The sequence below is a fragment of the Heterocephalus glaber genome, unplaced genomic scaffold, assembly GCF_053883595.1.
Source record: "Heterocephalus glaber isolate CG9 unplaced genomic scaffold, H.glaber_assembly_v1.0 deba00000470, whole genome shotgun sequence".
NCBI lineage: Eukaryota > Metazoa > Chordata > Mammalia > Rodentia > Bathyergidae > Heterocephalus > Heterocephalus glaber.
The window spans coordinates 4,187,876-4,215,730 of NW_028258145.1; the positions used below are offsets into that span (position 1 = coordinate 4,187,876).

The 27,855-nt window shown below is 39.3% G+C and overlaps 3 protein-coding genes and 2 pseudogenes across 7 annotated transcripts in view; 2 read left to right on the forward strand and 3 right to left on the reverse strand.

Moving 5' to 3' along the window:
- Positions 1-53: 53 nt before the first annotated feature.
- Positions 54-7,865, forward strand: Lipt1 (lipoyltransferase 1). 3 transcript variants are annotated; one of them, XM_013072128.3, is made up of 3 exons: positions 56-192; positions 3,311-3,386; positions 6,743-7,865. In XM_013072128.3, exon 3 carries the CDS (start codon positions 6,744-6,746, stop codon positions 7,863-7,865), a length of 1,122 nt encoding a protein of 373 aa, XP_012927582.1. In that variant the 5' UTR covers positions 56-192; positions 3,311-3,386; position 6,743. The 3 variants fall into 3 exon arrangements, with proteins under 3 accessions (XP_004844480.1, XP_012927582.1, XP_087059616.1); XM_004844423.3 differs by lacking the exon at positions 3,311-3,386 and having other exon boundaries at positions 54-192; XM_087203490.1 differs by lacking the exon at positions 56-192 and having other exon boundaries at positions 3,295-3,386.
- Mrpl30 (mitochondrial ribosomal protein L30) overlaps positions 55-27,855 on the forward strand; it is a 37,664-nt gene continuing 9,863 nt past the window's right edge. The window contains exon 1 of the mRNA XM_087203532.1: positions 55-192. The gene's annotated coding sequence lies outside the window, so the exon portion shown is untranslated. The remainder of the gene's footprint in view (positions 193-27,855) is intronic.
- On the reverse strand, positions 5,614-9,641 carry LOC101696706 (tRNA methyltransferase 10 homolog A pseudogene; annotated as a pseudogene).
- Positions 5,614-27,773, reverse strand: Mitd1 (microtubule interacting and trafficking domain containing 1). Of its 3 annotated transcripts, none has more exons than XM_021258065.2 (7): positions 27,591-27,773; positions 20,382-20,483; positions 18,952-19,088; positions 18,506-18,592; positions 17,721-17,833; positions 16,607-16,667; positions 5,614-10,893 (listed from the first exon to the last, which is right to left on the reverse strand). In XM_021258065.2, exons 1-7 carry the CDS (start codon positions 27,739-27,741, stop codon positions 10,816-10,818), a joined length of 729 nt encoding a protein of 242 aa, XP_021113724.1. In that variant the 5' UTR covers positions 27,742-27,773; the 3' UTR covers positions 5,614-10,815. The 3 variants fall into 3 exon arrangements, with proteins under 3 accessions (XP_021113724.1, XP_021113723.1, XP_021113725.1); XM_021258064.2 differs by lacking the exon at positions 5,614-10,893 and adding an exon at positions 14,807-16,380; XM_021258066.2 differs by lacking the exons at positions 5,614-10,893; positions 20,382-20,483 and adding an exon at positions 14,807-16,380 and having other exon boundaries at positions 27,591-27,752.
- LOC101697072 (LRP chaperone MESD pseudogene) lies at positions 20,499-23,869 on the reverse strand (annotated as a pseudogene).

Sequence of the window (27,855 nt, forward strand, 5' to 3'; positions counted from 1 at the left end):
GCCGCGAGAGGGCGGGGCCATCGTCTCCCCTCCCCCGTGGGCGGGGCATAAAGGGCTTGGATAGCTTCAGTGAGCTGCTGGCGGATGCCTAGCGTCCAAGCGACCTTCGACCTTCCCCAGCGGCTCTGCACGACCGGAAGTAGCTAGTGGGTGAAACCGGAAACGGATTTCCCGGGGACGCTGCGGGGTGAGGTGCGTGGCAGAGATCGTGGTGCGCGATTGGGCGGCGGGTAGGGACTGAGGACCTTTTGGCCGGGTACCACCTGCGGGGGCCATCTCGGGCCTCCCAGGATGAAGGATGAAGGCATTGCACTTTACCCTGGGCACCTGAGACGCGATATTGTCGCTGTTAGGAAAGGCTGGTCCTGAACCCCGGACCGAGGGTGAACAAAGTAAAACACGTTGTATGCTAGCTGTGTGTACCCCTACAGATAAAAGTGGGAGGCAGAACACGCACAGTGTTGTGATGAGATTGCGAATATTGTAAGCGAGGTGGCAAAATAGTCTTGATAAAGTATATGAAGAAACAGGAGCCAGGCACATCTGTAAACCCAATTATTCTGGAGGCTGAGGCAGGAGAATCTTAAGTTCGAGGCCCGCCTGGGCAAAACTGAGACCCTGTCTCAAAAAGGTTTGGGGCTTGGTAGCAGAGCGCCCCAGGGGTCAATTCCTAGTACTGGCACACACACAACAAAAGCTAGGCCTACCTAGAAAGATGATGGAGGGCCGGGGCTTTATCTCAGTGGCGCGGCGCCTGCCACACAAGCGCAAGGTCCTGAGTTAGATCTCTGGTACCAAAAAAAAAAAAAAAAAGATGATGGAATGGGGATTGTTTTAGTGATGGAATGCCCTGTTCGGCAGTGCAAAGTGTCCCCAAGAATGTGGAAATAAGAATATCCTTTGAGGAAAAACTAAAAGTAATAATTATTTTTTAAATTTTATTGGTACAGAATAGTTTCTCTCGTGTGAGAAACTGAAAGTGTAAATAAGGATCAAAATGTATGATAGATAATGTGAAATAGGAAGAAAAGGTCGAAAGGGGAAAGGAAAAAATGGAAACAAAGTCTTTATAAATAGGGAGAGGTGGAGGGGTTGAAGGGAGGACAGGGGAATGGGGAAAAAAATAAGAATCAAGATATATTATATAAAGGTACAAATTCCCAATAATGAATGTCAACATATTGTATACCTATAATGTACTAATAAAATTAATGAATTTTTAAAAATTGGTACATTTTAGATACACTTAATGATCACATTCATAATAGGGAATTTGTGTTTGTACATATCTCGATTCTTCTTTATCCCCAACCCCCTCCCCTCCCTTCAACCCCTCTTCCCCTCCTTATTTTTAAAAGCTTTGTTTCTGTTTTTTCCTTTTATTCTTTTTCTTTTCCCCTCTTTCCTTTCCCCCTCCCTTGTTCCCCTCCCCATTTGAACGTTTTCCTATTTCCCAATATCTGTTGTACATTTTGGACCTTATTTACCCTTTCAGTTTCCCGCACATATATGTCTGACTTATTTCACTCAAGAGTATGGTCTCAAGGTGTATACATTTACATAGAAATGTCTCAAGTGTAACCTTTATGGCAGAGTAGTACTCCATTGTATAAAAACCCCACATCATCTTTATCCATTCATCCGTTAATGGGCATCTGGGCTGTTTCCAAGATTTAGCTATTACAAACTGTGCTGGTTTAAACAAGGGTGTGCATATATTACTGTAGTATGATGCTTTTACTTCTTTTGGGAGGATACCAGGAAGGGGATAGCTGGGTCAAATGTAGTCCTAGTCCTAGTTTTTTGAGGTCTAGTTCTAGTTTTTTGTAGTCTAGTCCTAGTTTTTTAAGGAATCTCCACACTGATTTCCACAGCTGTTACACCAGTCTACATTCCTACCAGCAGTGGAGGAGGGTTCCTTTTTCTTCCCAGCCTCACCAGCATTTGTTATTGGTTGATCTTGATAGCAGCCATTCTTTCTGGAGTGAGATGGAATCTCAGCGTTGTTTTAATTTGCATCTCTCGGATGATGGATGATGTTGAACATTTTTTTCCTGCATTTATTTGCTGTAAAACTGCTAAACAGTGATAATGGAGATTAAAGAAACAAAATTTTGCTAGTCTTTCAAAGGCCTAACTATATCCTGACAAATAAAGAGTGTATCAGTCATTCAGGGATGGGTCTTCAACAATACCATAAAAGAGAAGGGAGGCATACTCGTCCCAGATGGAATACAAATGTCCTGGCTTAAATGTAGGATTTCTGCTCTGCCCAGGAGTTGTGATTTCCTCAGTGCCCAAACCATCAGACACTGAAATTGTATAACTTGATCATTTTGTTCTGATTATATATTCACCAAACTTGTGATAAATTGGCTCATGAGCAAGTGGATGGACACTCATCAGTATGATAGTCCATGCTCTCTCTAGATCAGTACAGGTCGTTGGTACTCAGGGTTTTTGGATGTGCCTTTGTTTCCACTTCATCTCTGTATTACCCTTTCTTATCCTTTAGGGCTCAGTTGAAATGTTACATCCTCACCAAGGCTGATTTATTGGTTTTACGAGTTCAAATACCTAGAATGGTTTCTGACACATAGTAGGCATTCAGCCAAACTACCTTTGCTCACATGTCAGCATTTTGATGAGGCCTCAGCTAACAACCCTACTGAAAATTGACTCACATATATGATTCCAATCCTCTTTCCAAGCCCTACCTTTTCTTTTTTCTTATCACCTTTATTTATTTGGCTTACTGATGAATTCCAGTTGTCAAAAACAATGCAGTCATGTAGTAGATGCAGAATTTGTCAAATTAATACCTTTATTGTATTTCATTAACACTACAAAATGCCCGGGGATATAGAGATGTTTTGAGCACTATTAAAATATGTGAATTAGATCAATTCATGAATTGGGTTAATTCTGGAACCCTAGTATGATCTTGGTTTTGGACAGTATATTGGGACTATAGCTAATTTATCAAGAAAAATACCATTTGGGTGTGTCTTGGTTAGGAATCCTTGTACACGTGATGGAATACATGTTGTATGACTGGAACAGTATGAACAGGAAAACAGTTGTGAAGGGAGGAACCCTATAATAACATCTAACATTTTGACACATTTCACATTGACCAGACATGAGTGGTTTATGCATAACACATTTAATTCAATCATTCTATGGGGTCTGAGGCAAATAAAGCAACTAGAGATTAAACTACTTACTTAAGGTTATTCAGTTAACTAACTGGCAGAGCCAGGATTAAAATTGGAGGTTTTTTGTTTTAGTTTTGGTTATTTTGTGACAGGTTCTCTCTGTGTAACTAAGGCTGGTGTTGAACTTTTGATCCTCCTGCCTCAGCCTCCCAAGTGTTGGGTTTACAGGTATGTATCACCACTCTGGACTTAAATTTAAGCTATCCTACTACATTCTGTATATGATAACAAGAGTGAGAGTTTTAACTTTAGGGAAGGATATGTCACAGGGTCTTTGAGAATCTCCACTTCTGTAGACACTTCCAATTTTAGCATTCAACACACCACCATACCTGTTTGTCACCATTTCTCCTTTGGATCACAGTAGAAGAGAATTCCTTCTGTTAAAGACTACTTCCCTATCTGAAATCTGGATCCCAGCACCACTGCTTTCTCAAGGATTCCCTTCACCAGTGTTGCTCTGTTCTCCTGACTCTCCTATGAGCATCTAAACACGCTCAGTTCTCTTGCTTCCTAAGGCCTCTCCTAACCACATTCCTTCTATTGCCACAGCTTTTGTGCCTGTGTTCCCTCTACACATCTCATTAACTGAACCTTCTTGGTGCTGTTTTCAGCTTATCTCTTTGAAGCTTCCATAATACTGTATGTTTTAAATGTCTTCATTCTGTTACCAGTTTTGGGGAGGAGAGCTCTCCTTCCTTCTCAGGGTTTTGTTGAAGGCTCTATGTCTACTCACAATATCTTTTAAACTGTCTAGTCCTCTCCCATGGCCTCAGTCACCATCTATTTAGTTCTGTCCCACTGGCTGCTGGATAACCATAAACTCAAGTTCAGTACAGTCAAAATGAGCCATATATCTTCACCCATACCACCTCTTCCTATAAGATTTGTCCTCAGAATTATCATCTCTTTCCACCTATTAGCCAGGCCAGAGATCAGGGAATAATATTAACAGAACACATATTGTGTACTTTCTGTATGCCCAGAACTACTATAAGCACTTTAGCTATATTAGCTCATTTAATCCTGATGGTATGAGATGAGTCCTGTCATTATGCATATATTACAGATAAGAGGTCTAGGGCACAGAATCCAAATGTTTTAAGATTACAGTGATACCTCGGTTCATGGCTTAACTCATTCCATGATTCTGGGGAAGATAGTCATGGTCATGTTCCTCATGATGCGGAGTTCATGAAAGGAAGCAAAATTTTGCTAAACACCTTTGTTCGGAGACTGAATTGTTCACCAACATTGGCTTTTGTGAATTGAGGTATTACTGTACATGACTTTGTTTTCTCTCTTCTCTGTCTCCATACTACCTTGTGTCTGGTAGATGGTCCATAAATATTTGTCAAATGAATACAGAATTTTATGGAACTCAGACAAACAGATCTAAGAACAAAGAGATTAACCAAAGATACAATCTGAGTGTAGAGACTTCCTAGGAAAGTGTAGCTACAGGCCTCAGGGGAGCTAGAACACTGGTAGGGTAATGCTGTCCCTTAGGAAGGAGTCCCTAAAATGTTCATTAATATTAGACCACTGTATGCCTTTGCATGTGCCAGCAGTATGCTGCTCCAAACGACCTGGAAAACCATCAAATTTCAAGATACAGTTCAAGTAACTCTGCCTCTGTTAAACCTCTCCAGATCTTTCTTAAACAGAGGGAATGTAAACTGGCTCAACTTTTCTTTAACATAGTTTATAAAATATGTCAAGAGTGATAAAAATCTGAAGACTCTTTAACCTAGGTATTACACTTCTAGGACATTACTGAACTAAATAGTTTGGCCTAGTAATGAACTTCAATAATCCACTTGAGCTGGGCATGATGGTGTATGCTTGTAATCCCAGCACTTTGGGAAGCTGAGGCAGGAGGATCAAAAGTTTTGAGGCCAACCTGAGCAAATTAGCAAGACCCTGTCAAAAGAGAAAGAGAGAGAAAGAGAAAGAGAGGTAGGTCTAGGAGGCAGTTCAGTGCAAAGACCCTGGGTTCAATCTCCAGAATTGCAAAAAAAATAAAATCCACTCTCAGCCAGGCATGGTAGTGCATATCTGTAATCTCAGCACTTTGGAGCCTGCGGCAGGAGGATCACTAAGAATTCAAAACCAGCCTGGAGTACATAGTGAGTTCAAGGCCAGCCTGAACTATATAGTGAGACCTTGTCTCAAAAATACAAAATAGAACAAAAAACAATCCACTCTATTCCTAGTTCTTTATCCTAAAGGAAAACTGGAAGTGTGCTAAGAAATAAAATTGAAATAGAATGATTTTAAAACCATAAGTAGGGCTGGGGATTTAGCTCAGTGTTTCCAGCACCTGCCTTGCAAGCCCAAGGTTCCAAGTTTGATCTCGGCTACCCCCCCCAAAAAAAACCAAAAAAACCATAAGTAGTCAAAGTACTTCATTTTTATGGATAGTATTTTCCTTTTGACACCTAAATTTCACAAACACTGCTGATATGTAGTTTGTAAAACTATCTAAACAATGAAATTATTCATAGCCTTTCCATATAAACCTACATATTCTGATTTGCTCTCCCTCTGACCTTAGGTAGTTCATCCTAATTTAATATTGACCTAAATAAAAGTTATGCTAGTAATAAATCATATATCCCAAAGTCAAATACAAATTATTTTTAAAACTTTTTAGAGATAGGGCTGGGGATTTAGCTCAGTGGCACCACGCCTGCCTCGAAAGCACAAGGTCCTGAGTTTGATCCCCAGTACCGAGAAAAAAAAAATTATAGATAATTCATAGAGACATCTCTTTTTCCACAGAGATGTTCATGAATACATTGTTGATAAAACAGAAAAACTAGAAACAGCCTAATAGAGCCTGAGACTATACAAATTGGCATATTAACAATGCACTATTACACAATCATTAAAGCTGAAGTAAAAATAGTTTTAATTTTAAATGAGCTGAGTGGGATGGCACTGCCTATACCCCAACACTTCTCAGGAGGCTGAGGCAGAAGGATGACTTGAGGCCAAGGGTTCAAGGCCAGCCTGGGCAAAACAGTGAGACCTTATCTTAAAAAGTTAGAATGAAATGCTAAAGTAACAGTACACTTACACTTTTTAGGGAAAAGTGTGTGCTGGGTGTATAAACATGCACAGAAATAAAATGGATTATTCATACCAAAATGTTAATTATGGTTATCTCTACAGGGGTGGGATTATGGAGTCTTTTATTTTCTTTTTGCTTATCTGTTATTTTCTCAATGATTGTATATTACTTGTGAATTAAAAATAATTTGTTTGGCTTTGAGATATATTACATAATGTTATGTGAAGCATGTGTATTGTTTCAAAAAATCTATGCCCTCATTTCATATCAACTGAAATTAATGGTTTATCTTCATTTATTCCTTTGAGCACCCTTGTAGAGTTGCTAAAAACTAATGATAAAAGGCAAGAAAAGCAACCTGACTGAATTAAATAACCAGTAGCTACAAAATATAATTTCATTTTCCTTTTCTCACTGAATTAATTTGTTTGTCTTCCATTTTTAAAAGCATGCTGATCCCATTTTCAATGAAGAATTGCTTCCAGTTACTTTGTAACCACAAGGTCCCAGCAGCTGGCTTTAAAAACACAGTAAAAAGTGGGCTCATTTTACAGTCAATTTCCAATGATGTTTACCAAAATCTGGCTGTAGAAGACTGGATCCACGACCATGTGAATCTAGAAGCCAAGCCAATTCTTTTCTTTTGGAGGAATTCTCCCGCTCTTGTGATTGGGAGGCATCAGAATCCTTGGCAGGAATGTAACCTGACTCTGATGAGAGAAGGAGGTGTAAAACTGGCTCGGAGGCTGAGTGGAGGAGGAACAGTGTACCATGATATAGGCAATATCAATCTCACTTTCTTTACAACCAAAAACAAGTATGATAGAATGGAAAACCTGAAATTAGTTGTGAGAGCTCTCAATGCTGTCCAACCCCAGCTGGATGTGCAGGCTACAAAAAGATTTGACCTTTTACTTGATGGGCAGTTTAAGATCTCAGGAACAGCTTCTAAGATTGGCAGGACTGCGGCTTATCACCATTGCACTTTGTTATGTAGTACTGACAGGACTTCTTTGTCATCTTTGCTGAAGAGCCCGTACCAAGGAATCAAGAGCAATGCCACTACTAGCACACCTGCTATAGTAAAAAATCTTCTGGAAAAAGATCCCACTCTGACCTGTGAGGTACTGATAAATGCTATTGCTTCCACATATGCTGCTCATCATCAAATTGATAATCATATCAACCTAATAAACCCAACAGATGAGACATTGTTTCCTGGAATAAATAGCAAAGCCAAAGAACTACAAACTTGGGAGTGGATATATGGCAGAACTCCAAAGTTTAGTGTAAACACTACTTTTAATGTGTTATATGAGCAGGAACACTTGGAAATTAAAGTATTTCTAGACATAAAGAATGGGAGAATCGAAATCTGCAATATTGAAGCACCTGATCATTGGCTGCCACTGGAAATATATGACAAATTAAATTCAAGTTTGACTGGCAGCAAGTTTTGTCCAATTGAAACTACCATGATAACACATATGTTACTCAGAACATGTCCAGAAGACCATGAATTACATAGTAAATGGAATATTCTCTGTGAAAAAATTAAAGGAATAATGTGACTCCAAAGAACTTTCTTTGTACTGACAGTTTCAATGAGAAAATTTTTAAAATCTTAAATGCCTGTGTCTTACAAAGAAAAAAAATCTTTCAGGGCCGGGGATTTAGCTCAGTGGTTCCACCGCCTGCCTCGCAAGCACAAGGTCCTGATTTCAATCCCCGGTACCAAAAAAAAAAAGTCTTTCAGTAACATCTCCCCATCTGAAATTGTTTATCACCTGTCCTTGCCCATATTTTCTACCAACCTGTAGGATACTATTACTTTTTTCTTCATAGGTTTTAACACCTGGCACACATTTATATTTCAGCTCCTTGCTCTTTTACCGTCTTTAGATGCATACCATCTTAGACACACTAATATCAGAGGTAGGTTTTTGTTTTTCCTACTTCTAAGGAATATAATCCAGGCTTCTTACCACTTCCCTTAAACTCTAAAATTCTCCCTTTTAGCTATATTTTCTTATCCTTCCATCCTGACCTATTAAATCAAGCCCTACACTTTTCTAAGCCCTTGATACTTCCCTAATCTTTCCTAGTTTCATTTCCCTTCCTATTCCAGTGTGAATTATTTAAAGTATACTATTTCTTTTTAACAGTTGCATAACTGATTTATTACCATTATAGAAATTAAGAGAATGTATTAAAGATTCTCAGCTCTGCCTGATTATTTCCACGGTGACATTACAAAGGAGGCACAGGTTAGGGCTCCACAGTCCAGAAGAGATGAAGTTGAGTCCAGCAAATTGCATTTCTTCCCAGAGTTATGGTATTTCTTTGCAATACTCAAGTTGAAAATGAAAGCTGCAAATGGAGGGTAATTCTCCTATACAACATTCTAGTATACTTACAGTATGTTTATGAATATCTGCCTCCACAAATAAACAGGCCATAGATCAGAAAGGTGTTGATCATGATTAACTGCCAGAACTTTCAGACTATCTATCTTCACACAATTTCTGAGAGGGAGCTGGGCATGATCAATCCAATAATCTGATGCTTTTTTATACGTGAATCCCTTACGATGGTTGTGATCTACCAATCCTCCAATCACATAGGCCTTTGACTCATCTAATTCCCGCAGTACATTAGGGGAATCTGATGTAAGATATACCAGGTCTTCTTTTTTTATTAGTTCACTATAGTGCTCTGGTTTGATGTGGATATCCTTCCAGTTGACCCATCCTTTGTCATTGTCATCCATGTTCTTTTTCAGCTGGCCTCTGTGGCTCGTCAAGTAAAACTGCACAGGATGCAGTGCTCTTCGGTTTTCTGCACAGCATTGCTGAATCTGCTTATGAAGTTTAATATCCTTTAAGACCATCAAATCATCAAAACTATAGTCAATGATAAGGCGGAGTGTGCTATGGACAACTTGTCTTCGAACACGTTTTCTGTCATTTCCATCTGAGTTTGATTCCAGTTGACACTGTCGTTCTAATTTCTTTCTCTTGCATTTTTCTTTCTGCTTTTGTTTGCGGAGTTCTCATTGTTCTTCCCATTGTTTCTGTTTCCTTAGCTTCTTCATTCATCGTTTAGATACTGGCTCAATCCCTTCATTCACTCTTGGTTTCTGTTTCTCCTCTTGATCTTCACTTGTCTTGCTTTCTTTCAGCACCAGAAGTCTCATTAAAATCTGGTAACATTTCAGATGACATTGTTTGTTGTATCTGAAAACTGGTCTTAGGAATGGATGGGAAATGTACAACAAGCTCAGAAAGCCTTCCTGAAGTGGTCTTGATCCCGCTCCCGAGTCTTCCTTTGGAAACTTCAACTCTCATACTATAATTTCTTAATGGTATTCTTATCTACTTTTCTCCCTGGATCAACCATAGCCACATTTAAAAAAATTTTTTTTGTTGGTTCTTTTTTTTTTTTTTGGTACAGGGGATCAAACTCGGGTCCTTGCGCTTGCGCAGCAGGCAGTGAAACCAATGAGCTAATCCCAGGCCCAGGTGGTTCTTTTTGAGACAGGGTGTTACTATGTATTCCAGGCTGGCCTTGAACTCATTTATTTATTTAGTCCTTTTGAGACAGGATTTTGCTTTGTTGTTCAGGCTGGCCTTGAATTCACTGTGTAGCCCAAGATGGCCTTGAACTTGCAGTGATCCTCCTACCTCAGCCTCCCTAGTATTGCAGATACAGGCATGTATCACCGTGCCCAGCTCATAGTCACTTTTTTTTTAAGGAGGAAAAAGCAGAAGATAGAAAACTGCCCCAAAGCGGGACCAAGAGGGTTCCAGAAAGATGGAATCCCCCTGATTTTCTACTATACCTAGATGGTAAGTGATATGTATATTCATGCATATTAGCCCAGTTTCATATTTATAGTTATCAACATATCTTTTTGTTGGTGTCAGATTCACCTTGTCCCTGGCTGACTTCCTGTCATTCTAAAGGTGGCTTATTCCTAGATTTCCACTCTTCTCAAACTCAGAATTCCACTACAGTTATTTTGTCACAAACTTTGATTCATAATTTGTTGAGGCCTTCAGAAGTGAGCTCCTTCAGCTCCCATGTTGTGTATTTCAACATTGCCCTTTTCATTCAGAGAAGAAATGTCCCCCTTTCCTTAAAGCTGCCTCCTCTAACTATACCCAGGATTTGTCCTCTCCTATTTGAGTTTGTGCCTTGAACCATCACATTTTTCTTTCTCTCCACTTTTACTGGGTCCTGCTCAAGATTCTTTTTTTCTTCATCTTATCTTTTCTTTCTTTTCTTCCTTTCTTTTTTTTTTCTTTTTATGAGACAGTGTCTTGCTATGTAGTTCAGGGGCTGGCCTCGAACTTGAGGCCATCCTTCCACCTCAGCCTCCCAGATGCTGGGATTACAGGCATGCATCACCATGCCCAGCCCTTCTCCATCTTTTCATTAGTAAACTTTAGAGAGTAACATCACTGTTGACCATTTCCAGTTTCTACAGTTCACTCATCCACACACTTATTTCTCCAGTATTTATTCAGTGTTTACTGAGTGTCTACTATGCCAACACCGTGCAGTGTTCATGGTGAATAAAGACAAATGGTTCTTGACCTCAGGAAAAAAAAAAGGAATTAACATTTTAGTATAGTGGCTTTCAAACTTTTAAAAAAACCAAAGTAAAACTGGACTAAAATAATTTCCTGTGCCTTAGCCAGACATTTATCTTACCTAACAAGCTTCACAATACAATGTTTATTTAGTTTTGATATTATATATTCCTTTTATTTCATCTTTTAAAAGTTGATCTTATCCATTAAGAAATCAAGACCTGAGTTTTAAAATCTCTGTCCATTTAGGAAAAGGAGATTAACAAATCAGTAAATAATCAAAAAGAAAAGCTATGAGAGAAAAGTTGAGGGAGTAGTAACCGGCAATAATAGGGGCTACCTGGCTAGAGCTCTCAGGAAGATGCTATTTAAACTGAGACCTGAAGAATAAGAAATCCACTGTGCAAAGAGGGGTGGGGTGAGAAGGACAGTATTCCAGTTGATATCAGTTACTGCTATGCAACAAACCATTCCAAAACAGAATGACTTAAAACAACAATCATTCACAAATACAAATTTGAACAAGACTTTGCCAGGGATAGCTTATTTGCTTCGACATCTTTAGTGATGACAGTTTAACCAGGGCAAGGAATACCTATTTTCAAGAGAATCTTGCTCATCTGGATGGCAGACGTGCTGGGAGGCATCTGGGAGCTCAAGTTGGGACCATGGGGTCAGAGCTTCAATTTTTTTCCACATGGACTGCCTGGATTCCCCACATCCTAGTGGCTGGGTTCCCAGAGCAAGCAACCCAAGAGAGCAGGGCAGAGGCCATTTTAAGACTGTGACAATTTATCTTGTCATCTCGATTTGCTCGAGAGATGCCTAGATTAGTAAATCCCCTTTCTGGGTATGTCTGGGTCAGTCATGGAGGGGTGATTTGGGCAACTTTATATGGTCTCTGGCTCTTCCCCTCCTCCCTGTTTCCTGGTTTCCATGAGTTGAGCAGCTTTCCTGTGCCACACCCTTCCACCATAACTTTGGTACCTTGGAGCCAGCTGACCATGGACTGAAACCTCTGCAACTGTGAGTTAAGGCAAACCTTTCCTCCTTTGTGTATGTCAAGTATTTTGTGCCAGCAATAGAAAGCTGATCCAATGACCCAGCCTTGGAAGTAACATTGGATCACTTCAGTAGTCACAAGTACGTCTAAATGCAAAGAGAAGGACCATACTCTATGAAAGGAATTTTAAACTCATTATAAAAGCTAGAATGGATTTTACTGCAGCCAGTTTTGGAAAGTACAATTTGCCACACATCCAGGAAGGCCCTAAAAGCAGGAAAGAGCTAGGCTGGTTGAAGGAATGCAGGAGCTGGGCAAGATGAAGTTGGAGAGGCAGGGACTAGATCATACAGAATCTGCTGGCCTGAAGTACAGCTTGATTTTAAGTGCAGTGAGATGACAGTTTTAATAAAGATGAGTCTCCTGCTCTGTGGAAAATGGATTAGTATGAGGCAAGGTGAGGAAAGAGCCACTTGGGAGGCTCCTACAGCAGCAGAGATGAGAGATCACATTGAGAATGGCCATGGAAAGAATCGGACAGTGTATTGGGCACTTGTTAAAAATTAAGGACACTACAACTCCTATTTTCAAGGCATGCCTCATTTACAAAGGAAACAAAAGCAATACATGTTAGCTTGCTAGGCCTTCTGTAATACTCACAGATTAGGTGGCTCCAAGTCCAAAATGAGGTGCCAGCAGGTTTGGTTTCTACTGAGTCCCTTTCCTTGGCTTGAGGACAACTACCTTTTTTCTTGTGTCCTCACATGATCTTTCTTCTGCTGGTATATCGGTGATAAAATTATTTCCTCTTACAAGAGGATCAGTCATACTGGATTAGGACCCACTTCAAAGACTTCATTTTAACTCAGTTACCTCTTTAAAGACCTCATCTCTAAATATGGTTATATTTTGAGGTACTAAGGGTTAGGACTCCCATATACGAATTTAGTGGAGGGACTAAACAGGATCTTGAGGGATCTAGAGACTTCTCTATCTGAAACAACGTTCTACAGTATTTGGACATCACCACATTGATTTCAGCCCTCCTTTTATGAATTATTTTCACGTATCTAAGTAGACCAGACCTATAGACTGAACAGGAGTGAGGACACTGGGCTTTGCTTACAACTAATTTTCTCAAAGCACAGGTGGTATAAGTAAAGAGAACTTTACTTTTTAGTTGTTCCTGGGACAAACATGACTTGCAGTTTAGTTGTTCTTTGAGGCAGGTTCAATAGGCAAGTCCTTTTGTTCTTTAGCAGCTCAAATATTAAATAGCATGTTAACAGTTTTGAAGAGATTTCTCAAATTTCTTAAACATTATTACACTTGTAACATGAAAATTATTTTCTGAGAAAGGTATAAAAATCTTGATATGGTATGCTTTAGCACCATACCAGTTTTTTCCTCAAGAAAGGATATCATCAGGTGAAGGGTGTTCCAAAAAGGAAATCAGAACAAGGAACACCTGGAACAGATGGGTTCAAGGTGTATTTTACAAGTAAATTCCACCGAACTTTTCAAACCCATGTTGGGATGAAGGAAAGAGAAGTCTAGACTTCCTATTAAGCAGTTGGATGGATGGGAGTAAGCAGAGGGAATGGAGGAGTTCAGCTGTGCGCTATATTTGAAATGCTTGTGTGCTTCTGAGATGCTGTAGGGCAGCTGAATTTTAACTCTGAGAAGTCTTAGGTAATTTGAGTTGACAGTGTATGAATAGTATTTTAGATCATGAGAATAGGCAGAGAAACTGAGAGGGGAGATCCCTCTGTAGTCTAGAGCCTCACTTTCTCAGATAGCAAAGGCATGCTGGGGATGTAGCTCAGTGGTGCAGTGCCTGCCTGGTAAGCTCAAGGCCCAGAGTTCCTGAGTTTGATTCCTGGTACCAAAAAAAAAAGAGAGATAGCAAAGGCAGTGAGGCCCACACTGGCAATGCCAGTGATAGAAGTGACCTCAAGTGTAATTTCTTAGGGAGAGTATGGGTTGAAGAGATTAAGGATTATTATTGTGCTGGGGATTAAGCAAATGCTCTACCAGTGAACCTACACATCACCAGCTCCAAGTCTAGTATTTTAAAGGATGGAATCAAAAATTGTATTTTACCAAAGTTGAGTTTTTGTTTTGTTTTGGTGCCAGGGATCGAACTCGGGTCCTTGCGCTTGCGCAGCAGGCGGCGAAACCACTGAGCTAAATCCCCAGCCCTTCAAAGTTGAGTTTTGAGAAGAGAGTAGCCAGTGGGCCAGATGCCCCTGAAAGGTCAAGTGAGATGAAGGTTAAAAAGTGCCCACTGCATATGGTGAGTCACTACTGATTTTAACAAATTTCAGTGGAGTGACTGAGTAGAGTTGAAGTGTGAATAGGTGGTGAGGAAATGGAGAAAACTTTCAAGAAATTTGTTCCTGAAAGAGAACAAAAAATAGGGCACCATCTGCTTGGGGATGTGTGTGCTGGCAGGAATGATCAGAAGACACTGCTCTAGGACCAAGTCCTCCATGAGGCTACAAGTCGCATCAAGGTCACTGCTGAAAACTAGACCATCTTCTTTACAGAATTAGGAATATTTATCCCTTTTCTATATGTTGTAAATTTGATCATGTTTTCAAACTTTGTTTATGGTACCTATACACAAGTTTTAAATATTTATGTGATCAAATCTTTTGCTCTGCTCCTTTCCTCAACAGTTTCTGGTCTCCATGTTATTATACATTTGTTAAGAGTTTAGGGAGCCGGGGATTTAGCTCAGTGGTTCTGGCGCCTGCCTCGCAAGCGCAAGTTCCTGAGTTCAATCCCCAGTACCAAAAAAAAAAAACCAAACAAAAACAAACAAGAGTTTAGAAAAAAAAAAAACCCAGATTTTCCATTTAATTATTTCTTTCATCCATTTCTCTATGAGGAACAAGGGAGAGATCTAGTATTGTTATTTTCCAATCATTTATTGAATGTCCACTTTCTAAATTGAAATGACACCATGTTATATATTAAATATCCACACACACATTTTCTGAGTTATTTTGTTGCACTGATTTTTTGCCCAGATCTATGCCCTTGCATATTTTAAAAACTGCTGTAGTGAATATGTCTTGCAGCTGGTCAAGAAAGTCTCCTGGTGCTAGTCTCCTTTGTCATCTAATTTATAAATTTCATTTAGGGCAAACTGACATTGTATTCTTTCAGGAATGTAATTGTCTTTCCAGTTGCTCTAGTTTTCTTTCTTCTACAACTCCATCCATTTATACTTGTACTTGGTATCTTTCTGGTGTTCTAATTTGATCTGGGGACTCCAAATATATAGGTATTTAACATAATGGAAAACATATGTATAGACGCTTTTCCTTAAATATCATTTTCTCTTGGGATTTTTTTGGCCAGGGTGTTGAGTACTGGACCCAGGGCTTCATGCATGCTAAGCACACACTGTACCACTGATCTAATACCTCCTGCTCTTAGCCAGGATTTTTACAAGAATTGGATAAATCCAGAGGTTTCTAGATTGCTGATTCTCTATAGTGACAGATTTATGTGGTCTAGAAACCAGAATTAAAATAGTGCCTCATTTCCCAAACATAATTCCACGATTCTGGTCACAAACCAAATTGGAAGAGAATCAAAGTTCCCCACTAGGTCAACACTGAGCCTAACCATTGAATTTGATAAGAAACACTGTCAGTCTACTAACACATTAACAAAAATATGAACGTTCCCCCAAATGAACAATGGATTCATAAACTAGTAGAAATGTAAAAAGTTTATTGTTAGATTCATACATTATAAAAATATGTTCGAATTTAAAAAAAATAATCCAGTATTCACTTCTGTGGTTTGAATGTGTCCTTCAAAAGTTCATGTGTTTGGGGCTGGGGATTTAGCTCAGTGGTTTTGCCGCTTGCTATGCAAGCGCAAGGACCCGAGTTCGACCCCCAGCACCAAAAAAAAAAAAAAAAAAAAAGTTCACGTGTTTGGACCGGGGATTTAGCTCAGTGGTTCCAGCGCCTGCCTCACAAGCAAGGTCCAGAGTTCGATCCCCGGTACCAAAAAAGAAACAAAAAAAAAAAGTTCATGTGTTGGAAACTTGGTCCTCAAAATAGCAATTTTAAGTGGGACTTCTGAAATATGACCAGCTCTGCTTCCCAGAAGTGACTTTGTTATAAAACTGAGCTCTCTCTGGGTAGCCTGCATTTCTCCCATGATGCCGTCTGTCACATACAAAGCAGAAAGAAGGCCTGCACCAGATGCCAACACTGTCCTCTGAAGACTTCCAGCCTCTAAAACTGTGAGCTAAATCAACTTCTATTTTTTACATTAGCCAATATGTGGTATTCCATTATAGCAACAGAAAATGGAATAAGACAGCATTTAAAGTAGAAATATGAAGTATGAATTAGGCTTCCATGATCATATTTTTCGTGTGTGCTTGTTATGAAAAATGTCAACTGTTGTCTCATGACATGGTCTTAAATCAAAATCACAATATCCGAGGGAAAAACGACCCTAGGAAGAAAAGAGTATTGTTTAAAGGAACACAGAAGTAATCTAGGCGTCATGATGCACCAGTGGTCCCACCTACTTGGGAGGCTGAGGTAGGAGGATAACTTTTGAGCCCAAGGAGTTCAAGACCAGCCTGGGCTACATACATAGTGAGACCCCCATCTCAGAAAACAAAAACAAAAGTGATACAAAATGGTGCTACACGCTTACTCATAGAATTATATCCTACCTGTGGATGCTTAAAGTAATCAAGTCCTCTTCCAATCTTAATCATCCATCCATTGTTGAACCTATTGAAATTAGTATACAGTATCAGATTTGAGACAATTATTAAAGCTGTAGTGCATTAAGTATCAGTAAAATTTCCCCCCAACAAAGAAAACCATTTCCTCCAATACATGAGCTGAATCAGACCTGGATCATCATGGGCTCTGTCTACAATTAAACACAAGGGCCACAGAAACAGTCAGCTGACTTGATTAGCTAACAGTTTTAACAATTAAGTCAGAACTTACTCTTGCATTTCAGCTTGTTGATAAAGTTTTCCACTGTGCTAGGTGGCTGCGGAGTATATTCACAGAGACTGTGGTGGGATTTCAGGGGATCCCTTCCTAGAGATTGGGAACATGAGCACAGGAACCCCAGCTCCTGACCACTGCTTTAACCACAGAAGCACTGAACTTGCATCTATTTTGTGTAGTTTGTGCTTAAGTTTCCATTTAAAATGGGGTTGCCATTGTTATAATCATAGGAAAACCCCTGTGCTAAACAAAAGGAAGATAGCTCTAAAATAACTGCAAGCACGACTTTCTTATTGACTCAGCATTTGGGGGGGCGGATTTCTTGTTTGTTCATTTGTTTTGAGACAGGTCTTGCTATGTAGTTCAGGCTGGCCTTGAACTCACACCAATCCTCCTGCCTTAGCCTCACAACTGCCAGGATTTCAGGCATGCGCCACCATGCCTGGCAATTCAGCATATTTCCTTTCTGCCAGAATATTTACTTACCCACAGCAAATAAAACTACATTATGTAAATATAAATTTTACTAGAAAAGGAACTACTTCACTCTCATAACACTATATGCAGTACGCAGAACAGTCTTCCCTCTTCCTACAATGACATAGAACATGTAAATTTTATTTCCTCTAGAAATAATAAATTCATGGGACAAAGTAAACAGATTTTTTTCTTTTAATCTCAAAAGTGAGAAATTACTAAAATTGAGCTTTATTTGAATTTTAATATTTAAACAGTATTTGTATACAATTATATAAGACTTATTAAGAGAAATTTTAAAGCTATTTCAACTGGATAAAAATTAAAGTTTTACTGTACACAAACCTAATTTCTCGGTCATGTATTGAAGAAGAATATTCTATTTCCAACAGCACTCCATGATTCCTGAGTGACTCTTTTATTTCTTCCAGGCTACTTTGTTGTACTTTCCCAAACCCCTGTTAATAGCAAAAATATAATTTGATGCTTCAGTTACTAACATTTTAAATTATCCCTGTGCTATACAGTGAATATCACAGATGGGTTAAAATTTAAAAGTTCTATACTATTTTAATGTCTATTATCTCAACAAAGCAACCCAACAATGTGAAGTAATTTAAAAAACAAGTAATTTTATAAAGTTTCTTCCTAACATGACCATAACACAACTTCAGCTGGTCTCCTTAAAGGTATTTTAGTAATGATGTTTAATCATACAGGTGTGGCTGCCCACTTCTTAATTAATGCTGGAAATCATAATTATTTAGAGGCATCCCTGTTTAAGCCCCAATCAAGATAAATATGCTTACTATCATGCTGCTAATCCCAGAAAGAATTAGTAAAGACACAAAATAGTAGTGCAGAAAGCATGATCACTTCTAGGAACATCCCAGAGAAAAAACTGACAAACTATGTGAACAAATAAGAATTTATGAAAATGGTCAAATCCAAATCAACATCCTAAAATCAACAGCATTTTTCTCAAGATGTGCTAGGCTGATTATCAGATAATAATTCCCAAGAAATGAATATAGCTGAAGCATTGCACCCAGGTTTTCTGTAATCAGGCTACATCTCATAATTGAAAAAGTGTTAATAAGCCAAGTAAGAAAGTTCTTTCAGATACCTACTTTATCCAGAGAGGTGAGAAGATGAATCGTTTTTACTTTACATGGTTTCTTAATAAGCATCTCACAAAATCGAAGGAAGTTATATAGCTGAAAGACATCAGGATGGATAATGACTAGTACAGTTTTACCTCTGCACTGAAGGGGCGGGGCTTCCAGGACCCCTCCCCCATTCACAGAAGCTTGTCCCTTATATAAAATGCCCCAGTATTTGCACAGTCTCCACATAGCCTCCCAAATACTTTAAATCACACCTAGATTACTTGTAATATCTGATACAATGTAAATAGTTTACACTGTGCTGTTCAGTGAACAATGTTAAGAAAAGTGTGTCCAGTATAGATGCAATTTTTTTTTTAATTTCCATCTTTATTTGAATGTGGGACCTACAGAGGGCTGACTGTTCATTAAAAGTAAGACTTCATTGTATTTTAGTACACGTGACTTACCTGATGAGTTTGTCTAATGTAAGGGTCTTCTATCCAAACTTCTGTGACTGTCTCATTAAGGTATTCTTTAAAAAGTGACTCATAACCAAAACCTGTTGCATTCTCTTCTATCTTAATTTGTTTGTGATATTTTCCATCTGCAAAACACAAACTTCAGTATATTATCAGTTACCACTTTTTAAAACAATTTTTAAACAGTGATTAACCAGGATCAGTTATAATTTTTAAACTTATAATCCAAGTTAAAGAATGGGATGTCACAGGATCAACAGGATAGTTCCATTGGTTTTGTTAATTCAAAATGAATAATTATTGAATAAGTTATCAGAGACCATCAAGGTTTTAAAAAAATATATGACCCCTAATAGTAATCCCTAATTCACATGGTTTTGTACTTCATACTTTGCTTAAAAATCAGTAGTCTGGCTCTTCTTTGGGGGATAGCATCTGAAGGCACTCAGGACAGTCTAGCATTGGACATACATATTAGGCTTTCCTGCAATACAGGCTCTTAAAAACTAGACTGTCCCAAAACAGTGGTAACAGAATTATTTGCTTTTTATGTCAAGAAGGTTGGGAAAGCACCAATATCTGTGTGTGGGATGTCCCCAGGCACTCAGGGGTTTGTGCCATGAGACCCAAAGTTCTAAAGTTGTCTAAGACAATGAGAAACCATGTTGGGCCATAGTAAGGACAGAGAGGAAGAACAGCTAAGGGTCAGGGGACCAGTACTTGCAGGTGGCAGTACCTCTGGCCATAGAAAGCAGCAATAATGTACACTGTAAGGTGGCAATGCCCTTTTATGTAGATGTTCATAACCTGGATGCTTGTGAATAGGAAACTAGTAATATACAGGGAACAATACATACCTATTTCACATCTGGTCATTAGGAGTACTTAACTCTTGGTATGCTTTGATTCACAACAGTATCTTAGAGAAGTCCCAGGAGTTTCTTTAGCTACTTTAATGATTTTACTCCTTTCATAAAGGGAAGTACACATAAAATACAGGATCCACATTCAGCATTCCTCTGCAGTAGTTCTTAAACTAGGTCCACAAAGCAACTGGGAATCTGCAAATTCCTTAGAAATGGTGATGTTCTGCAGTATGTAGAGCTTTTATGGGATACTCAAAGGGGTGTATGACCCCACCCATTAACAAAAAAAAGTGAATAATTCTTGTATAGAGGGAGAAGAAATGCAGAGTAAATCTGTAAGCCCCAGGCAAATGGTTCAGACTACACAGAGCTCTAAAGGAAGCTGGACATACTTGGAGAATGGACAGAATCATGGCAGCTTATGGATAAGTTTTCTACTATTTTTTGTGGTGCTGGGGATCAAACCTAGGGCCTCATGCATGCTAGGCAAATGCTTTAACCCAGCTTCATCCCCAGCCCCCTTGGACCTGTTTTTTAAAACAGCCTTTTTACCTTCTTTTACTTGATCCAAGTATTTCTTTATGTCTTCTGCTCTATCCATGTAGTGAGTAATTTTTTCTCTGAGATAACATCTCTTAGTGTGATCCTGGGTGCCTATAAATTTTTAAAATAATCATATTTTCAAGTTTGAAAATAGTTTTTCTATTTAGTTCAAACATTATTTCCAGTTTCCCACAAACTTCCTTCTTAGCATGGTTTACCTCAGTCCTAAAATACATAGGTGCCAAGCTCAAATTCAGCTGATACAGAGTAGTCATTCTAAGAATATGAAGCACCTTTGGTTAGGAATGTGGCACTGATACTATGTCACCTCTGGAGCACCAAGTCTGGAAGGGTGAGAAAGGTGGCTTAATGTCAAACGCTTTACAAAAACGTTCAGTATGAATAGTGGTTAACAAAAAAGGCCCTGGAGTCAGGCCATTTTCATTTAAAACTTGCTTTTCCACTTTTAGCTGAGTGACTTCTGGCCAGTTAGTCATTCTCTTTGTATCTTCAACTTTAACATGGAAACAGTAATAATACCTTAGAGCGTGGCTGACTATGAAAAAGCCTGCCAGGCATGTAGGAAGTAAATGCTGCTTGTCAACAGCAATATCATCCATGTAATTCTTCCCATACACCTCACCCAAGCTCCTTTAGAGCCACACTTTAATATCTCCTTTTTTAATCTCTGCTGTTGATTTGCTACTCTCCCTAAACATGTTCTGTTTTTTCCATCACTTTCCTGCCAGAACAAAACCCAAGATCCACCTTCCCTCAACCTTCCTATGCTTTTAAATTTTCCAAAAATTATGAGTTTCTCTTTTCATTGACATGCTTCTTGGATGCCCACTCGATTTAATTACTTGCCATTTGGGCTTTAGAAATAAAAGATTTCTAAAGGACCTTAAAACTAAGCTCACCAATGACTACACTAAACCACACTAAACTACTTATTTGGTAAAAGAGCACAAACATTTGAATACTCTTAGCTGAATGTCTTTTCTTTTTAAAACAAAGTATGAATAATAGCTCCACTAGGACAAGGGACAAGGTACTGGCAGCAGGGGAGGGACACTTTGTACCACCCTTAGTGACATTTTCTAACCATGTATGTGTTATTTTTAATCTCTTGAAACCACAAGTTTTTTCAAATAACTTAAATTCCAAAATAATGATGTCTGTGTATGAATGTTCTCTTATTCAGAGTCGGCTGTAATATACAAACAGCAAAAATTCAGACACCTACAGCAGCACATCAAGTTAGTACCATACAAAAAACACAACTTTAGGCACTTTATCAAAGGACAATGTTTAGAAACACTGTAAATGAGGCCCTTGCATCTTCTGCCACCCCTGCTCAGGGCTCTGCTGGCCCCCAATTATACTTTATAGTGATCTCTCTCTGTCCTAAATAAGGAAACCACATGATCTGACAGCAGGAGTTCCCTTCAGCTGAGGAGAGGGACTTCAGTCAGTGACATCCCAAATAACTATGTAGGATTGCTGAGTGGCATTGCTTCTGCTCTCAGCATTTCCTACACAGACAGGGTTTACATGCCTGGCCTCCTGGTGACACATTTAGACACCACAACTCACTTTACCTTCATGGTGATGAAAACCACAGCTGTGGCCCAACAGTCTGACTTGATGAAGCCAGTTTGAAAAGCTGGTCTGATCACAACCTGCTATCTTTTTGGTTAACAGAAAATCAAAAGCATGGACTCAGCAGACTACCAGAGCAGGTGAGGCGGTGACACATTGGGAGCCAAAGACCCATCAGGTTAATTTAAATGGGAAATAGCAACACCATCAGCTTTTGGATGGTGATTCTGTAGTAAGCATGAATTCGTTGGCGTCTGCTATTAACCAGAAAACCTCTGTCTTCATACTTGAATGCTTTATGACAGTAATTTTTTTCTTTTTGGTACCGAGAATCGAATTCGGGTCCTTGCACTTGTGCAGCAGGCTGTGAAACCAGAGCTAAATCCCCGGCCCTATGACAGTAATTTTTGCATTGATCAGACTGGCGTTGTGGCAGACCCTTTCTAGAAGAAATGAGAATGTCACCTGGTCTGAGTTTCCAGCACCCATCCCTGCCCACAAGACCAGCAAGGAGCTCTAGTGGCCTGTCTGCTCCATGGGGAGACACACTGCGCAGTCACAGGTCTTCTCGCTGACCTCCAGTTCATTTATCTTCCTTCAAGGCCCGAGATTTCAGACCCCTTCCTTCCTTGTTTCTTTTGCTCTTCTCTTGCTTTTTCTCCTTGCCTCCTCCTCCCTTGCCAGGCACACCTGTCCCTCCAGAGTAACATCAGCACACCTGTTTTGACTGACCAAAGTCCTTCATCTCCCAGGCATTGCTCCTAAGAATGAAGATAGCCCAGTCTGATCCCACAATGAACCTCTGCCCATTGTAGTTGGCATTGCACAGGCTGCCCTGCCGTAGGCTCCTGATTTCCTATCTCCTTCTCCATGGGGCTCCCCCATCCAATGACAAACAGCATAGGAGTTTTTCCTTTCTTCATCATTTTCAGGATGCTCTTGGGCTTCCCCTGGTCTGCTTTGAGAAGTCAACAGGTGCTGAAGGTCTCTTGTTCTCTCATTTCTTCCTTCTGTGTCATCATTTATCTCCCACTGTTCCAGGAGACCTGCCATGTCCACATTGTTGTAGTTGCCAATGTCCTCCTTCTGCAGAGGTGGAGTAGCCTCATTGGGCGTCCAGGTCAGAGGCACAAAGCAGGAGCAGGGAAGCACACAGCCACCTGGAGACCACCATCTTCACTATGAAGCCTTTTTATTTCTGATTTCTGAAGTTCTACTGTTTACTCCAAAGCTTCTATCAAACCATCATCTCTACCTTTCTCCCTTCGCGTGACCTTTACTTGTTTAAATCTACATTGTACTTATCTATCCCAATACTTATTCCTTGTATCAGAATTAATTGCATTTTGGGTCTTAACTTGTCTCTATAACCTCCTTGGGACCTGTGACTCTCCTGCTTCTGATCCCTCACAGGAGTGTTCCACCTGACCAACACTTCACTGGCTCTGTTTTGGGGACTTGATATTCCAGTGATTGAGGCCTCTGGCTCCAGTTGTGGCTCTACCACCTGCCAGCGGCAGAACTTGAAAGAGAACTACCTCTTGACACTATAGAATAAGAATACCATCAACTCCTGCTTTAGAGAACAATTTAAAGGATGAAAAAGGTCATACATTTGTTTCTGCTTTCTCGAGGTTCTAGGGATAAATCCAGGGCTTCATGTTAGACAAGCACTCTACCACTGAATTATGTACCCAGTCTCAACTTTGTTTTTTGTTTTGTTTTGATTTAGGGCTGGGGGGAGATGCTCACAATATTTCTTTCCAAAAATCACTCCGCATCTCTAAAACTTAAGAATAGTTTTTTTTGGGGGGGGGGGAATTGCCTTATTAATGATTTTAATATACTCTATATTCAGACTTCCTAATCCAACGATGTCTCTTAAAGTTCTCTCAGCTCCCTGCCTCCATCCCAGGCTCCTAGGGCCGAGAAGCTCAGCCAGTCCCAGCGCCCGGAAGGAAGCTCCCTGCTGCCATCCCAGGCTCCTAGGGCAGAGAAGGTGAGCTTGTCCCAGCACATGGAAGGAAGCTCCCCCATTGCCATCCCAAGTTCCTAGGGCAGAGAAGCTGAGCCGGTCCGAGAACCTGGAAGGAAGCTCCCCTGCTGCCATCCCAAGCTCCTAGGGCAGAAAAGGTGAGCCATGTGGGCACCAGCAGCACCACCACCACCACCCCCCCCATGGAAATGAGAAAACACATAAACAAGCCTCAAAAACAGACTTCCAGATCACCTACAGCAACCCCAAAGGGAAACGAAATGGAACAATCTGATACTCAACCACCTGGACTCTCTGAACTGGCAACAAAAGAGGATCTGGGAAAAATGAAATCAGAAATAGCTACTCAGATAACAGCAAAGATTTTGCTCATGGTGCAAGACATGATTAATAAATCTAGAGAGGACACAGATAAAACAAATAGAGGATTTGAGGAACATGATGGAATCCCAACATAGGAAAGAAATGGAATCCATAAAACAGATACAAACAGATTTCCAAGAGATTAAAAACTCCATCAAAAGTCTGTGCAGCAGAATGAACCAATGTGAGGATAGAATTTCACATATAGAAGATCAGATTGCAGTTAGTGAGGAGGAAAAGAAAAATTGCTTTAAAATTGTAAGGGAACACGAGAAATCAATCCAGCAGCTGCTAGATGATGCAAAGAAGAATAACATAAGACTGATTGGAGTCAATGAAGAAAGAGGAGAGAGTGCAGATGACATAAAAAACTCTTCACAGAAGTGATGGCAGAAAACTTCCCAAGGAGGGGAAAAGAACTTGACATACAGGTAAGTGAGACATATAGGACTCCAGCTAGCCTTAATCAAAAAAAATCTACACACAGGCATATAATAGTTAGGATTCCAGAAATCCAACAGAAGAATAAAATTCTACAAGCAGTGAGAGAAAAGAAACAAATCACATACAAAGGAAAGCCCATCAGAATCACAGCAGACTTCTCAATGCAAACCTTCAAGGCAAGAAGAGCTTGGAGTGATGTATTTCAAGCCCTAAAAGAAAACAGCCTCCAACCCAGATTGATGTACCCTGCAAAACTATCTTTCAAAATTGATGGAGAAATAAGATACTTGCATGATAAAGAGCACCTCAGGAACTTCATGAATACCAAACCGGCACTCCAAAAACTTTTAGACAATACCCTAGGAAAACACAATGAGGATCACAACCCCAGGAAACCCAGTAGAATGAATCCATTGGGCGTGACAAATTAAACACAAAGGGGGAGAATCCAACAAAAAGAAAAAGTCATGACAAGGCTTTTAAAACTTTTAATTTCATCTCCCTAATGAGTGTATAATTCAATCTTATTATTGTACTGATTAGTATTTTTCTGATTCTAGAGTTGTACACCATTCCTTGTGCTATACTGGCTATTTTTCATCTTCTTATGTCTACTTTTTAATTGGGTTGTCTATTAATGAGCTCTAAGAATTCTTTATATATTCTGCTCATAGGTTATATGCATTGTAAATATGGTCTGTTTAAGGACTGCTTTTCATTTTAATGATGTCATTTAAAGTTCTAAATTTTGATGGAATCTCATTTATCAATTTTTTTCTTTTATACATCATGTCTTTTGTATCCTACGTAGTTCTTGCCTACCCTGAATTCATAAATACTTTCCCTTATAATTTCTTCTTAAAGTTTTATACTTTTAGGCTTTCTTATTTAGGTTCATATATCCCTTCAAGTTATTTTCATGTATGGAAAAAAAGGGTTGAGGTTAATTTTTTATATACGGATACCAGGTGTTCTAGTGCCATTTGCTGAAAACACTCTCTCTTCCTTGGCTCTTGAATTGAGTTTATATCCTATAAAATGCTAATGTTAAATAATCTTTCAAAACTCAGAGAACCATATATGTGTGGTTCTATTTCTAGATTCTCTGTTTTATTCCAATGATCTATATGTCTTTCCTTACACCAACACTGCCTTGATTACTGTAGCTTTAGAAGAAGTCTTAAAATTAGGTACTAAACGTCTTCCAACACTGTTTCGTTTTTTTACTTTTCTAGGTCCTTTGTACTCCTACATAACTTTTAAATTTCAATATCCAATTCTTCATTTATAGCAAGTATACATAGACCTGAATTTTTATATACACCTTGTGTTTTCTAATCCTGCTAAATTCAAATACAAGTTCTAGGGGCTCCTAGAGATTTCTTAGTATTTTCTCTGTAGATGATCATTTCATCTACATATAAAGATTTTGCTTCTACCTTGCCAATCCTATCCTAATTGTGTCATTTTATTGCCAGACTATTTGGTTTGGGCCTAGGTTTCAAAGTTTAATGAACAGATGAAGAGTAACCATATCTGCCCTCGTTCCCCACCTTAGGGAGAAAGCATTGTATCTTTTCCATTCATATAAGGCGTTCTCACTGGAAGTATGGAGTACATGTCTTTAATCTGTTGAGAAGGTTCTGTTCTACTTCTAGTCTCTTGATAGCTTTTACCATGAACAGCTGTGGAATTTAGTCCAATACTTTTTCTCCAACTAGTGACAGGATCATATGGCTTTTTCCTTTCCTCTGTTAAAATGATGACTTTTGGGGGGTGGATCTTCCAATGCTGAACCAACCAATGCCATCTCTATAACAAAACCACTTTCTATATCCTGCCAGATCTGATTTCTAATTGTTTTGTTAAACAAATTTATATCTTATGTTCATACTTTTTTCTTCTATTATCTTTATCCAGTTTTAGGATTAGCACAATGTTGAGTTCCTAAAATGAAGGGAGAAGTGTTCCTTTTCTTTTTTTCCGCTTTAAATGTTTGATATAATTTACCACTTAAAATGTATACAAGCCTGTTGTCATATAGGTAGGTTTTCAAGCTAGGAATATACTTTCTTTAATAGGTGCTATTCAAATTTTATATTTCCTCCAGAGTTAGTTTCATTAATTTGTCTTCCAAGGTACTTCTTAGAAGTTGTCAAATTTATTTCAAAAAAGATTTTTGTAATATGCTTTCTATATCCTTTCAAATTCTGTAAAATCTGTGGTAATGTCTCCTAGATCTTAATATTGTAATTTAAAAAATGTATAACTGATATTGTGAAACAGGAAGAAAAGGTCTAAAAGACCAGGGGAATTGGGAGGGGTAGGGGAAGGGAAAGGAAAAAATATGAGAAGAGGAAAAAAAATGGAAACAAGGTCTTTGCAAATAGGGTAGGGTGGAGGGGGTGAAGGGAGGGCAAGGGAAGGGGGAAAAAAAAAAACCAAGAGACTCATGTAATGGTACAAGATCTCAATGATGTATGTAAATGTATTTTATACCAAAAATGTACCAATAAACTTAATGGGGAAAAATAAAAAATAAAATAAAGTTCTCTCAAAGCCAGGTCTTAACTATATGGTTTTCTCTTAACCTTTCTAAAAATCTAGAAATAGACCCTCTCCTTTCATGATGACATCACTCTATTAGTTTTTGTTTTTTTTTAAACCAGCCCAGCTGTCCTGCAGAGTATCCCACCCTCGGCTTTGACCGCTTCCTGGTGGTGTGGAAGAATCATTTTGTTTCGCTGCACCCTATAAACATGGTAAACCAGCTCCTTTTCCTCTGGTCTTCCCCTCCACGGCTCACCGCTCACCTTTCCGAACCTGTATAAGCAGATCAATCCCTTCTTGGTAACACACTAATGCCTGCTGGTACCGGGACTCCGAATCTAGTTCCACCGCCCGCTTCAGCACAGTGATGGCAGTTTTGCCTTCCGGATCCCCTCGAACGTGCGACGTGGCCATAATTAAAACAATTCCCCTCCACCTCGGCCCCAGTTAATGTGAGCTGGGCTTAGTGCGCTTCCAGGAAATGGTCCTGTGACACGCTTGCGCCTGCGCCTTCCACCCTTAGTCCTT